General features: G+C 39.7%; 1 protein-coding gene across 3 annotated transcripts in view; it reads left to right on the forward strand.

The window, feature by feature from the left end:
• Positions 1-15,810, forward strand: part of RNF145 (ring finger protein 145) — a 65,965-nt gene that overhangs the window by 26,467 nt on the left and 23,688 nt on the right. For 2 of the 3 annotated variants that reach the window (XM_060008441.1, XM_060008443.1), the window contains exon 4: positions 9,366-9,457. In XM_060008441.1, the coding sequence (XP_059864424.1) occupies positions 9,366-9,457 (92 nt within the window). Of the gene's footprint in view, positions 1-3,054; positions 3,217-3,647; positions 3,760-9,365; positions 9,458-15,810 lie in introns of all 3 variants that reach the window. The other variant, XM_060008442.1, reaches the window with a different exon arrangement.

A 15,810-nucleotide genomic window follows, 5' to 3' on the forward strand; every position in this document is an offset into this window, starting at 1 on the left:
TCTGTTTTGTCTGATATGAGAATTACTACTCAAGCTTTCTTTTGATTTCCATTTTTTCAGTCTATATATGTCCCTACGTCTGTAGTGGGTCTCTTGTAGACAGCATATGTATGGATCTTGTTTTTGTATCCATTCAACCAGTCTGTGTCTTTTGGTTGGAGAATTTAATCCCTTTACATTTAAGGTAATAATTGATATGTATGTTCCTATTACCACTTTCTTAATTGTTTTGGGTTTGTTATTGTAGGTCTTTTTCTTCTCTTATGTTTCCTGCCTAGAGAAGTTCCATTAGCATTTATTATAAAACTGGTTTGGTGGTGCTAAAGGCTCTTAGCCTTTGCTTGTCTGTAAAGGTTTAATTTCTCTGTTGAATCTGAATGAGATCCTTGCTGGGTAGAGCAATCTTGGTTGTAGGTTTTTCCCTTTCATCACTTGAAATATGTCCTGCCACTCCTTTCTGGCTTGCAGAGTTTGTGCTGAAAGATCAGCTCTTAACCTTACGGGGATTCCCTTGTATGGTATTTGTTGCTTTTCTGTTGCTGCTTTTAATATTTTTTCTTCGTATTTAATTTTTGATAGTTTGAGTAATATGTGTCTTTGCATGTTTCTCCTTGGATTTGTCCTGTATGGGACTCTCTGTGCTTCCTGGACTTTAGTTTGACTGTTTTCTTTCCTGTATTAAGCAAGTTTTGAACTGTCATCTCTTCAAATATTTTCTCAGTCCCTTTCTTTTTCTCTTCTTCTTCTGGAACCCCTATAATTTGAATGTTGATGCGTTTACTGTTGTCCTAGAGGTCTCTGAGACTGTGCTCAGTTCTTTTCATTCTTTTTTTTACTCTGCTCTGCAGTAGGTATTTCCAATATTTTATCTTCCTGGTCACTTATCCATTCTTCTGCCTCAGTTATTCTCCTATTGATTCCTTCTAGAGGATTTTTAATTTCATTTATTGTGTGGTTCATCATTGTTTATTTGCTCTTTTGTTCTTCTAGGTCCTTGTTAAACGTTTCTTGTATGTTCTCCATTCTATTTCCAAGATTTTGGATCATCTTTACTATCATTACGTGAATTCTTTTTCAGGTCGACTGCCTATTTCCTCTTCATTTGTGAGGTCTGGTGGGTTTTTACCTTGCTCCTTCATCTGCTGCATATTTCTCTGTTTTCTCATTTTGCTTATCTTACTGTGTTTGGAGTCTCCTTTTCACAGGCTGCAGGTTCGTAGTTCCTGTTGTTTTTGGTGTCTGTCCCCAGTGGCTAAGGTTGGTTCAGTGGGTTGTGTAGGCTTCCTGGTGGATGGGACTAATGCCTGTGTTCTGGTGGATGAGGCTGGATGTTGTCTGTCTGGTGGGCAGGACCACGTCCACTGGTGTGTTTTGGGATGTCTGTGAACTTATTATGATTTTAGGCAGCCTCTTTGCTAATGGTTTGGGTTGTGTTCCTGTCTTGCTAGTTGTTTGGCTTGGGGTGTCCAGCACTGGACTTCTCTGGTCTTTGAGTGGAGCTGGGTCTTAGCGTTGAGACAGAGATCTCTGGGAGAGCTCTCGCCGATTGATATTACGTGGGGTCAGGAGGTCCCTGGTGGACCAATGTCCTGAACTTGGCTCTCCCACCTCAGAGGCTCAGGCCTGAGTCGCGGCTGGAGCACCAAGATCCTGTCAGCCACACGGCTCAGAAGAAAAGGGAGAAAAAAATAAAATAAAATAAAGTTATTGAAATAAAAAATAAGTAAATATTATTAAAATTTAAAAAGTAATTTTAAAATAAGAGAGCTGCCAAACGAATAAACAAGTCCACCAGTGATAATAAGCACTAAAAACTATACTAAGATAAGCATAAAAATCAGAAACTAGTCTGTCACATACAGCAAACCCCAAGTCTACAGTTGCTCCTAAAGTCCACGGCCTCAATTTTGGGAAGATTCCTTGTCTATTCAGGTATTCCGCAGATGCAGGGTACCTCAGGTTGTTTGTGGAGATTTAATCCACTGATCCTGAGGCTGCTGGGAGAGATTTCCCTTTCTCTTCTTTCTTTGCACAGCTCCTGGGGTTCAGCTTTGAATTTGGCCCGACTCTGTGTGTAGGTTGCCCTCTAGTGTCTGTTCTTTGCCCAGACAGGAGGGGGTTAAAGGAGCGGCTGATTAGGGGGCTCTGGCTCCCTCAGGTTGGGAGGAGGGAGGGCTACGGTAGTTATAATTGGAATGTGGGGCAAGCCAGCATGATGTTGCACCAGCCTGAGGCGCGCCATGCATTCTCCCGGGGAAGTTGTCCCTGGATCACGGGACCCTGGCAGTTGTGGGCTGCACAGGCTCCCAGGAGGGGAGGTGTGGATAGTGACCTGTGCTTGCACACAGGCTTTTTGGTGGCTGCAGCAGCAGCCTTAGCGTTTCATGCCTGTCTCTGGTGTCCACGCTGATAGTCGTGGCTCATGCTGTTCTCTGGAGCTCATTTAGGTGGTGCTGTGAATCCCCTCTCCTCGTGCACCCCGAAACAATGGTCTCTTGCCTCTTAGGCAGTTCCAGACTTTTTCCCAGACTCCCTCCCAGCTAACTGTGGTGCACTAGCCCCCTTCAGGGTGTGTTCAGGCAGCCAACCCCAGTCCTCTCCCTGGGATCCGACCTCCAAAGCCCGAGCCTCAGCTCCCAGCCTGGTCGGCACCGATCCTCTGTGCGGGAATCTCTCCACTTTGCCATCTGCACCCCTCTTGCTGTGTCCTCCTCCGTGGCTCCAAAGCTTCCCCACCACCCTTACCCCAGTCTTCGCTCGCGAAGGGGCTTTGTAGTGTGTAGAACCCTTTCCTCCTTCACGGCTCCCTCCCACTGGTGCAGGTCCCGTCCCTATTCTTCTGTCTCTGTTTTTTCTTTTGCCGTACCCAGGTACTTGGGGAGTTTCTTGCCTTTTGGGAAGTCAGAGGTCTTCTGCCAGCGTTCAGTAGGTGTTCTGTAGGAGCTGTTCCACATGTAGATATAGTTTGATGTGTTTGTGGGGTGGAAGGTGATCTCCACGTCTTACTCCTCCGCCATCTTGAAGGTCCTCCATCCATTGTTGTCTTATTTTAAGAAATCGCCACAGCCACCCCAACCTTCAGCAACCACCACCCTGATCAGTCAGCAGCCATCAACCTTGAGGCAAGACCCTCCACCAGCAAAAAGATTATGACTCGCTGAAGGCTCAACTGATGGTTAGCTTTTATTTAGCAACAAAGTATTTTTAAATTATAAGGTACGTACTTTTTTTTAAGACGTCATGCTATTGGACACTTAGTAGACTACAGTATAGTGTAAACGTAACTCTTATATGCACTGGGAAACCAAAAAATTCATGTGATTTGCTCTGTTGTGGTATTCACTTTATTGTGGTGGTCTGGAACTGAATGAACCCCCAGTATCTCCAAGGTATGCCTTTACTCATATAATGAAGCTGATTCTCCTTAAGTGAATAAAAACTAGTTTAGAATATGTTTATAAAATGGGTATAACTTGCATTTCACAAGAATTAAACTTTAGAAAATCCATGGGCACAGCTCAGTATGAACATTTAATATTAATATTCTAATTGAACTCATTAGAATTTGATAAATGTCAGGTTCTTTAATACTTAAAATTCTAAACTATGCTTTTCATTTTGAGTGATCTAAGGAATGTATTTTACAGCGTCAACCCTACTTTAAAATTGAGACAATCCAGAACTACAGGGAAAAAAAGAGAAATTGTACAAAGTGACATGACCATTACTGTGAGAGTGTTTTCATGGTTTACATCCACAGTTAAGTGTTTTTCTCTAAAATTTTAAACTTCATTATTCTTAAATGCCTTGTGTTATTGTTAGGTTTATGAACCAATGTATCAATTTTGTACATGTATGACTTAAGAGCCCATGGGTCTCAAATGATAAAAGTGTACTCTTTTTCATCCTTGTCTTGGGTGTGTAACTATGATTTCAAATGTAAAACTTTCCCAAGAGTTACTTATGTGTCAATACAGATAACTAGGTCTCCATTTTATGAAAGCTTGTGTAATTCAAAGCTATAGATGAGGGGTTGTCTCTTTTGGAACTGTTAGCATTTTGGGCTGTGTCATTCTTTGCTATGAAGCAGTTGTGTGCATTATAGGATGTTAACAACACCCTGTCTCTGCTAACAGATTGCAGAATACCCCTTCTGCACAATTGTGAAACCAGAAAGTATCACTAATTGCCAAACGTTGTCACCCGGGGAACAAGATTTTTTCATTTGAGAACTGTTGTTAGATAAAGGAATTGTAAAATGAATTTTATCATTATACACTCAACTCCTAATTTTGACAGGAATAAAATTGGTCCATTTCAGTGTCAGATATGTTCTCTTCTTTTGAACATTATCAGATCAAGGCACTAAATATTTAGTAGGTGGTCAGAAAGAAGCTGAAGAGAGAAAATAGGGTGGCCGTGTGGCAGAGAAGATTTAAATGATGAAACTGGGTAGATGAACTGTTCAATTGCTAGTACAATGCTTAGGGTGTGGTAGGTACTCAAATCCCGGTGTTTGAACATCTCGGAATTCCCTAGTGGCCCAGTGGTTAGGACTCTGCACTTTCTGGTTGGGGAACTAAGATCCTGCATGCTGCACTGTGCGGCCCAAAAAAAAAAAAAAAAAAAATCTCATTATCTGGGATCTCTTAAATTGAGCAGTGCCTTTTTTTCGCACATGTTGCGAAAGATAACTTGGAGGGCTCACCACTTTGTTCTGTGTACAAATAGATTAGGTTTCTTTGGAATTAATATTGTTTGAAAGCTTTAAGTGGCCAGAATGTACAGATTGTTCCTAGGTTGTTCAGTGACGCAGCCAGGTTGCTTGAGAGACGTAGAAATAAAGGTCTTTAATCAGCTGATGAATTGATAAGCTCCTAGGTTTTGTTGTTATTTATTTTTTTATAACTTGTATACTTCTCTTTATAGCAAGAGTTTTTCCTATTGTAAGCTATCCTTGGGGCTCTTTTTATACATCTTACACATTCCTTATGCCCCCAAATAGTTGCAACAACAGGAAAATAGCCTACCACAAGGGGTGTAGAGAAGTGGATTTTCAAAGTGTTCAGTTTACTGGTGCTCAGCGTTAATTGTTAGCATTGCACAGATTGCACAAGTGAGAAAAGAGGTTTAAGAAGGGGAAGATTTTATTCAGTTACAAGCAGAATGCAGGAATTCTTGTTTCTGACTAACTTAATGCATTCTACTCTTTAAATCTAAATTTAAAAATTCTGATACTGCTTTTGAACATTCCATCTGATTCAGTCTTAAAATAGGTATAAAATTCTGTTAAAAATAGAATTTCATGGCTCTTGCCTCAGAATAAATTTTGGCCTAAAATGACTCATGGAATTTTGGATAATTCTTTCTCTGGATCCTTCTTATTTAGGCTTACTGTCTTGTTTTTTACTGTTGTAAGTGACCCACTCCGTTGAAACTGAGTAACCAAGAGTTTTCATTGCCAGCATGAGATTCCCTGAAGTTGTACATCACTTAGATATAGAGATCTTTGTTAATGTTGCCAGTTTTGTTTTTTTTTTTCACCAGTTTTTCTGTATAGTTTGGGAGGCAGTGCTCAGATTCTTCTCTCAGAAGAGATAGGTAAGTAGTGGCTGCTTGGCAAGACGAGTAGTTTAGCCTCCACCAAAGCCACTGCCCTGGCTCTGGCAAGCCAAGCTCGGCCAACCCAAAGGGACTGCAGGCCTTCTGGGTCTGGCTGTCTTTACTGAGGTGGGGCCTATTGGTGAGTCAGCCAAACAGAGAAATTCTGAAGACTGTCTTGAGAGATAGGAGTTGAGCAAAGGGGAGAGGGTCTGAGGTGCCTAGGAAAGATGTTAATTTCTTTGGTAGGGTGATTGATGCAATGATAGGTCGGGCAGTCCTGGGAGAGGCTGCAGCATTGAGAGAGAGCTGTTCATAGGGTCTTAGAAGAGGGCAAAGTGGGAGAGCTAGTGGGCAGAAACTGCTTAAACTCAGGGTGTTGTCATTGTGGCCTAAAGGTTGGTGATTATTCTGGAATGTAGTCGTCCCTTAGTGTCCTATAATCTCAACAAACCACAGAGTAATGAAACATGGAAAGAGAAAAAGAACTAAAAAGAAAATCATAAAAAGAATTAGAAAGTTAAGAGGAAACTTTAAAAACAACAACAACAGGGCTTCCCTGGTGGCGCAGTGGTTGAGAGTCCGCCTGCCACCTGCAGCCTGCTGATGCAGGGGACACGGGTTCGTGCCCCGGTCCGGGAAGATCCCACATGCCGCGGAGTGGCTGGGCCCCGTGAGCCACGGCCGCTGAGCCTGAGTGTCTGGAGCCTGTGCTCCGCAACGGGAGAGGCCACAACAGTGAGAGGCCGCGTACCGCAAAAAAAAAAAAAACAACAACAACAAAACCACCAAAGAAACATAGGGTAGGATAAAAGAAAAGGAAATAGTTGCATTAAACCCTTTAAAATAACCCTATGAAATAGAATGAGAGGTAAAATAAGTGATATTTAAAATAAAAAGACAGAAAAAACTAGCTAAATGGAAAAATATGAATCTAGAAATGAAGATAATAGAAGATAATTTTTAAATAGAGTTGTGAATATAAAAATAAAAATTTAAAAGACCATTACAGCATTCTGTATTTTTTTCTTACAGCATTTGTCACAATTGTAATTTAATAATGGTTAGCATGAGTATTTGTTTAATGTATGTCTCCTCTCCTGGTTTGTAAGCTTCATCCTAACAGCAACTGTGTCTTTCTTGTCTACCGCAGTATTTTCAGGGCCTAGCAGTGTGCTAGCAACATAGGTATACAGCAGATTCTTTTTGAGTTAGAATAAAAACGTATAGAAAATATTAATTTTCCTTAGAAGTTTTGTTATGTGAAATTAGAATTTAAGGTAAGGGAGTAAAGAAAAAGAGGCTTTTAAAAAGAGGGTAAGCTGAAGTAGGCTAGGAAATAATACAAAACAATTAGCAAATGTCTCAGCAATAAGAAATTCTTGATAATGTTGAGTTTCCTGAGTTTCTTATGAAACATCAGTAATATGATGACAAAAGCAAATGTGAGAGAAAATAAGACAGGGAACCCAACTCTGTCATCTCCTCCCCTCACCCCTCTCTGTGAGAGAGCTCCTGGGACTGAGGTCCTTTTGGTCCATCTTTTGGCTTTTCCCCTTGGAGGTAGTGCTCTTGTAGGCCCCCCTTTTTTACTGAGGTGAAATTCACATAACAAAATTAACCTTTTAAAGCGAACAGTTCATATAGTACGTTCATAATGTTGTATAACCATCACCATTATCTAATTCCATTTTCATCACCCCAGAATGAAACCTGCAACCCTTAAATAGTTGTTTCCATTCCCCCTCCCCCCATCCCGTGGCAAACACCAACCTGCCTTTTGTCTTTATGGGTTGTCCCTGGCCTCTTTTTACTTTTTAATTTAATTTTTTTAAAGTCTTTATTGGATTTGTTACAATATTGCTTCAGTTTTATGTTTTGGTCCTTCAGCCGCTAGGAATGTGGGATCTTAGCTCTCTGACCCAGGATCAGACCTGCACGCCCTGCATTGGAAGGCGAAGTCTTAACCACTGGACTGCCAGGGAAGTCCCACGTGGCCTCTCTTTAAACTGGATCTATTTGAGAGGGATGTGCTATGGCCAAAAAGAAATTATTTGGCTTTAAAGGCCTAGGTAGTACTGGGACTCAGAGCTACATCTCTTTAAAATATAAATTTATTTCTTTAATAGCATTTTCAAAGACTTCGTAAGCGTACATGGTAGTTATGTGTCTATTTTATTTTAAACTTCATAATTCTCTTAATTCTTTAGCTTTCTATCTTAAAGCTATATAAAATATAATAATTACATTGACGGTTACCTATACTACTCTAGTAATCAGATATTTATATATAATTTGCACGTGTAGCGTTTGTGTCTCTCTACATTAAAACAGGATTTCAACCACTGACCTTCTGGAGTGGGTAATTCTTTGTTGTGGGGGCTGTTCTGTGCACTGTAGAATGTTTTAGCAACATCTTGGCTTAGGTGCCAGTAGCACCCCTCCACCCTTCCAAGCTGTGACAACCAAAAATGTCTCCAGACATTGCAGACTATCCCTTCAGGGGCAAAATCACCCCTGGTTGACAGCCACTGCATTAGAATCATTCCCCTTGAGAATTTGGCTTTCTCTTTACTAGAAAGAGACTTTATTTGTTAAAAATAATCCTCCTAGAGTTATAGAGGAGAATTGCAAAATCACCCAAGAAGCTTAGTCATTCATTGGTTTTTATAATTGTTCCCAAAACTGCTTTAAATTTTTATTTTAGTTTTTAATGTTGATTTTTGGCAATACTCTCCTTGCTGATTATGTAAAGGTCATTTCTTGTTTGGCTATGTTATGCTGAAGGAATTCAACTTGATTGCCTAATAGGAAGTAATTTCATGGAAAAAGTAAATACAGCCATCTGAGTTTTTCAGAAATACTTGAAACATTAAAACTATTAAAGTACAGTGAATAAAGCATTCAGCAATTGAAGAAAAGGAGAATTTTTTTTAACACAAACTTTCCTACTTTGATGTCAGAAGAACTTAAGACAACCATGTTCTACTATTACCACTGAACTTATTGATAATAAAGTAAATTCTCCCTTTTTGTGCTTCCTGCCTCTGCCCTAAAAATTCTGTTTTCTCATAGTGTAAAGACTCTTTGGCCAATACTTAAATCTTGTTATTTCTCAGTGATCAATGTTAAATGAATTAAATTTTAAAAGGAATATTTGATTTGATTTAAAATTTATCTCAAAATAAGTTTGTAGCCTACAAAATATTATAATTCTAATTATAGATTCCCTGTAGACTTGAAAGTGACAGTTTTTAAGGATTGTCCTGCTACAAGCTAGTTTGCTAGCTAGTTTGTGATTTTACCTGTAACTAGTTAAGTATAACTTGGGACAAAACTTTGGGGAAAAGAAGATGGGAGGGATGATGGAAGCTAGTCAAAAGAGGGGAAATTCAATGTAATAGTATTAGGTGTTATCAGTTAAGTAGTAGGGTTGAGAGATGGCATCTCAACTGGCTTTTTCCTGGGCATAAATTATTTAATAAGGTCGTGGGAAGAAAGAAAATCCCACAAAGTAGAGCCTTGGCTGCTTCTCTGCATAGTAAAATTCAGTTTCAGTAAATTCTCTTTCCAGTGCATGGACGAAGGAGATGAAGGCCATCCCTCTATAATTTTTTGTACCTAAAGTTTTCCTTAGTATAGATGTGGATAGAGGTGTTATTAACATAATACGCTTTTTATAAGAATGCTGTGCTATAGCAGCTTCTATCTCCCATATGTGCTTGGAATGTATCTAATACATTCTTATCATTTTACTTATTTAGGGACTACGTTAGGAGTGAACTGGAGTCCGCCTATGAAGGACCAATGTATTTAGAACCTCTCTCCATGAATCGGTTTACCACAGCCTTAATAGGTAAGTATTATAAAAGAATTAAAAGTGTACGTCGGAACCAACCAACCTTAATTACTATTTTCTAAAATTGGTTCATACTTAATACAAAAAACTGGAAAACTCAAAAGTTATTCATGATGACTTTCAAAACATAGCCATTGTTAAATGTTAGTCTTTTTCTTTCATACATAGGTGTTTCTTATTTTACATGTTTATGATCACATATAGCCTGTAGTTGCTTGTGTTTTTTTAAGGGTAATGTAAGTATTTGGGAAGATTAATTTTAAAATAAAGCTAATAATTACTTTGTAAGATTAAAATGAAATACGTAATGTCTTAGTACTGTTTACTGTTGTTGAAAGCCATTATCCTGTAGTCAAAAATAAAGTGCCAGAAACATCAAGAACTTGAGACATGATTGAAATATTCAGGTAGCAGAATGCTTAAAACAGAAGTGTTGGCTAGGACCCCAAAACAATATAGATACAGTCCAAAGTGAAATACTAGACCCTACCATGCCAAAGTTGCAAAAAACAAAGTGAGAGAAGACCTCTCACTGTTGTGGCCTCTCCCGTTGCGGAGCACAGGCTCTGGACGCGCAGGCTCAGCGGCCATGGCTCACGGGCCCAGCCGCTCCGCGGCATGTGGGATCTTCCCGGACCAGGGCACGAACCCGTGTCCCCTGCATCGGCAGGCGGACTCTCAACCACTGCGCCACCAGGGAAGCCCATAGTATGTAATTCTTAAATTCACCCATGTAGAGGGTGTTAAGAGGTTGAATGTTGGGATTTGAAGGAGGATTTCTTTAGGGAGCTGTTTTCTCTAAAATACCTGCTGGGCCCTTCTCATTTAGAGAATTTAGTGGTAGACCATTTGGAGACACATTTTTTTGTGGCTTAGTGGGGATACTACAGACTGGTGTCCAACCTAGGCCTGCAATATCTAAAGCTACACCATCCAAAACAAGCCACATGTGGCTTGTGAGCCCTTGAAATGTGACTAGTCCAAATTAAAATATACTGTCGTGTAAAACACATCCAATTTCTCAAACTTAGTACAAAAACGATGTAGACTGTCTTGTTAATTTTTTAATATAGATTGAATGTCTATGTGATAATATTTGGGAAATATTAGATTAAATAAAATATATTATTAATTAATTTTACTTTTTTTTTTACCTTTATAAAATGATGCTACCAGAATATTAAACATTATATATATGGCTTGTATTATAATTCTAGTCTGATATAAAGGCCAGCACTGGGCTGGCTGGCTGGCTGGCTGTTGAGTTTCTGACCGTGGAGTGAAAATGTCTTGAGAGGTTCTCCTGTATCATCTAATCTGTGTAGGCAAAGGATGTTAGTTTACTATGGACTAGATGAGGGCCCCAAGAGTCAATGGAATTTTCTTAGGTCCTCCCAAGACGGCCCTTAAAAAGGATGAGAAGACTCCAACAGGGATTGAATTTAAGGAGCTGAGGAAAGAACCAAAAACAGCCAGAGGAGGGTACATAACAAGCATCAAGGGTACTGCAGATGAGAGATCCACAGTGATGGGAACAATCAGAAGAATCCTTAAAAGTGCCCAGGAGAAAGGAGATCCATTTTAAATACGCCAACTGTAGGGAGCACCAATACCATACCATTGTAAGAACATAGTTCAGTAAGAATTTTCTACTTCCCTCCCTCTCCTTCCCTGCCTGCTTCAGTCGTGAGTAAGTCAGGAAAAGTGTGAGATTGTGCTGGCAGAGAAAGAGGAAGAAGATTGCCTTAACCTCTCTACTCCCTCTCACAATTGCAGGTTTTCTGTTATGCCGTAGGAGGCCTCAGCTGGAATAAAGGAAAACCCTCAACTTTAAATCAGTTTCAAAGTTTTGTTTGTTATTAGATTGAGATTAGATTAGATTAGATTAGATTGTATAACCTGTGCTAGATTAGAAAAGGTATGGGACTTGCCTTAGGGGCAGGAGAACACTCAGTTCACAGAGTGGCTTTTAAGACAGTAGGACACAAAAATAATGTTGCTTTATGGCTATATCCCATGAATTGGTATATTCAGTAGTGGTGACATCCAAGTATGAAAATATTTGCTAGGTTAGAAAACTCATAAAGTGTTCTCTTTTATTCTATAATGGACGCAATTTAGTATAAATCTGTATATTTCCTTAAATTTTTCCTATCAGTGGTTATGATAGTGTGTTTACTCAACTAAGATTCAATTAATTGGAAATAAAACAAAATCCGTAAACTATTAAGTAGCAATTTTCTTTAGACTTTGATTTTAAAGTAACTTTCTCCTCCTTTTCTTCCATTTCACTAATGAACTTTTAATGAAAAATTAAGTAATTTGAATATGCCATCATTTCTTAGGATTACAGACTTCTTGGAGATAGTTCTTACAGTGGAATTCTGAAATCCAAAGAGTACATTGTGATTTTGATTTATTCAGAATTGCCAGTTGGAATAGGCATGTCAAGTTAAACAACTTCCTTTTCTCCTGGAGCTATAGGAAAGATTTCCACTAACAGTATGACTCCTTCCTTCTTTCACCTAAATAAGAGGAGTAGTCTTCTCTTAAAGAGAATCACAGCATATGAGTCATAGTCTTCTGTGAAAGAAGATAAATTAAATGAAGCCTGTAACCCCAGAGCTGAACACCGAATGTGCTGTCCTAGACTTATGGGAATTTTCAGAGCTTAAAGGAAGTTTACAGCATGCTGAACAAGGAAATTTTTTTTTTTTTAAGAAGAAAAAAGAGAATTTTATTTGAGCCAAACTGACGATTATAACACAGGGAGCAGATTCTCAGAAAGCTCTGAGAATTTGAAAAAGGAAATTTAAATATCATAGCTGTGAGTACAGTGAAAGTAAGACATACCAGAATGAAAATTCCTAATCATTCTTAATATTAAAGCATTTCCTCTGAGTATTTTATTTCTTTCAGAGTTTTAGCTAATTTTTTAATCAAAGAAATATACTTACTTTTAAAACTCAAGAAATACCACAATTTTATGATGAAAATCGGTTTTCTCCTGTACCACTCCTCTCTACTCTCAGGTATCATTCCGCAGAGGCCTTTCTCCTTTCAACTCACCTAACTTTTCCCTGCTGTTTTCTCTTTTGTCCCCTTCTGGAAATTCTCTTAATTGGTAAGGTTCCTCCCACATTGAGCCCCTAATTTTCTTACTGTTCCATTTTCCTTTTTCTCTCTCTCTGTCTCTCTCTTTGTCTTACTTTCTGAGATTTCCCAACTTTATCTTACAACCCTTTTGTTGTTATATATTTTAATATCCTGGAGTTTGTTTTCTTTTTATTGTGACAGTCTTTTAAATTTCTTAGATATATTATTTACTTCGAAGCTTTCTTTTTTTTTTTTATGGTACGTGGGCCTCTCACTGCTGTGGCCTCTCCCGTTGCGGAGCACAGGCTCAGTGGCCGTGGCTCACGGGCCCAGCCACTCCACAGCATATGGGATCCTCCCGGACCGGGGCACGAACCCGTGTCCCCTGCATCGGCAGGCGGACTCTCAACCACTGCGCCACCAGGGAAGCCCCTGAAGCTTTCTTTTGTTCCTTGCGTTCTCTCCATTTGTTTTGGTCTTTGCCTTACCTGGGACAGCAGTATTTCTTAAGCCTGGATTAGAATCACCTGGTTATATTACATAAAAAATTATAAATACTGATGCCTAGACCCCATATGAGGCTGATAAACTGTAAGTTTTACTTAAATATCCTTGTGTGATCATTTGTATTAAAGTGAGTTATTAAGTTGTCGATTGGAATCTGTTTAAGGCTTACCAACGGGTATGTTTCACATTTGGTGTCAAGTGCGACTGGCTGTTTTTGGGGGGACCCCTAAGTGTGTGTATTTGTAGGTCTTTTCACTTGGACTTGGGTCAGTTTCCCCAAAGAAGAATCTTTCTGTCTCCTGTAGGGGAGGCTAGTGTCAGTGACAAGAGCTGGGTGGCAATAAACATGGCAGCAGTGTTTGGAGATCTAGAGTGGTGATCTCATCCTTCTGGGTGCAGACTTTTATTTTAATCTCCGTTTTTCATTTGGGCACTGCACCTCACCTCTGCCCTGAGCTGTGCACAGTGCCCAGGAGCCTATTTCAGCCTTTCTGGAGAGCAAAATTCAGTCTTCTTCTCAGGGTGGGGAAAGAGTAGTGGCCTGATAGTTGTTTTCTAGCCCCTAAGATTTTGTTGACTTATCTTACTAGGTGGCCTCTTCTCAGTTTTCTTTTTCTATTTCTTTCTTTTTTTTTTTTTCTGAGGGTAGAAAGTGAGATTTATTGAGTACACTGCGGGGGAGACCAAGAGGGGGTCTACGCTGGGGGAGAGAAACTGGGCTTCTTTTATGGTCCCCTCTGGTCACCCTTGGGTTAATGTTCCACCCGTTTGGTGGTTAGGGCTGGGTGTGTCATAGCTCTATCTGCCTGGAATGCCAACTGCTTGTGACTACTGATAATTTCCCGTTGGGGGGAGAGTGCATTTGTCTTATCTTAAAAGGACCGCCCCAGCCTAAGATGGCTGTTCTTTTGTTAAGCTCTACATTTCCCCCCTGTCAGATCAGCAGAGTCAAATCATTGACATCTGGGCAACGACATCATCTTGGGCTACTTCCTGCTGAGAAAGGGTGACATTGGGTCCCAGTTGGCTTTGCTGGTCGGCTGTGGGGCTGTGGGATTCTGTGTGAATAGAAATTTTGGGAGGGCTGTTTGAGAGTAGTCAACTGTATTGATTCTAGAGGTTGGAATCCTTGTCTTGTCACCATTTGTAGCTTGATGGAATGAAGTTGGTTTTGTAGCAACTTGTTTGACGTACTTGGTGACGTTGGTGGATCAGGATGGAAAGAGAAAAGAGGATCTTACAGTGTGCCTGGATTTGCCCCAGACGAGCTGCCGCTGCCGAATGCACCAGGTGTTAGAAGTGAGGAGTCCCAAAGCTAGGCCCAAAGGACACTACCACCCCATCGGGCAGGGACAGTCAGTCGATATGGGACTGGGCTTTAGGTCCGCCAGAGAGTCAGGATGTGCAATCCCTGGTCTCCAGGGACCTTAGACCATCGGCAGTGTTGAAGAGGAGAAAAGACTTTCCAGAATGTAGCCCTTGGGGTGACAGTGAGTCGGAGCCCGTCTGGAGACCTTGGGTCCCGCTGAGCAATAACCCTGGCCGGGGACCTTCAATTGCCCCAAGTCATTAGGCCGATCACTACTATTGGAAGACTGATTAGAAAAGGCAGACAGAGGCATTCCCTGTATGGGCCACCAAAATGCTGTGGAATGTGGTGATGGGGCTGGCAATGTGGGTGGTAAAAGAATTCACCGAGCCAGAAGTGAGCGTAGAAAGCGAGATCTATTGAGTACACTGCAAGGGAGCAGAGGGTGAGAGCAAGCTGTGGGGGAGGGGATCTGCCTCAGTTTTCTTTATTATTAGGTGTTTTTCTCTTTCTTAATGCCTTTATGAATGTTTTTCATGTGATTTGAATATCAGTTCTTTAAAGGCTAAAATTAGTACTTTGTGGGAAAAAATACCACATATGTTACATACAGTGTAGTAGATTGTTAATAAATTTTCAGCTTTGTATAAAAATAGTTGCAGTTTTTTAATTCTTCTAACAATAATATGGATAGAACACAAATTAGAATCTAAAAATATTGTTTTGCTTTTCATTGGCAAGAAGGAAGAGAATTTGACTGATTCCTAAATTAATTTGGAAGATGACATGTTCAAGAATTTCTAAGAAATTCTGAGAGGAGCAATAAGAGGAGACTTGTCCAGTCAGTGAAAAGGAATAGTGGGCACTGTCATCAGAGTAGAGCACTGAAAAAAATTAGCAAGTTCTGACACAGACACAAAATACATAGAAGATTCTGAAGTATACCAAAGTGGCATTTCAAATTAATGAGAAAAGAATTGGATGATTCCAATGGCTAGTTTTGAGACAACTGACTACACATCTGGAAAAACAAACATAGGTCTTTACTTTTTACCTTATTCTAAAATAATTTCCATATATATTAATTTTTAAATTAAAGAAAATATAGGTGATTACATGTATGATCTTGAGTAGGGGGAGCCATATAATTAACCATGGCACCAGAAGTAGAAACCATTAAGGAAAAGATTGATAGGTTTGACTCTTTATAATACAAACTTCTATACTATGAGAGAAAAAGTTATTAAAATACTCAAATGACAGATTGGGAAAATAGAATCATATGATAAAGGAGGTTAATATCTTGATCAAACAACAGAAGGCTACATATCCTAGTAAAAGAATAGACAAAGAATGTGAACAAACGTTTTGCCAAATAATTGCAAATGCGTTTACATGTTGATTGGACAAAAAGTTCGTTTGCGTTTTTCTGTAAGGT

This window comes from Delphinus delphis, chromosome 3 (genome assembly GCF_949987515.2).
Source record: "Delphinus delphis chromosome 3, mDelDel1.2, whole genome shotgun sequence".
NCBI lineage: Eukaryota > Metazoa > Chordata > Mammalia > Artiodactyla > Delphinidae > Delphinus > Delphinus delphis.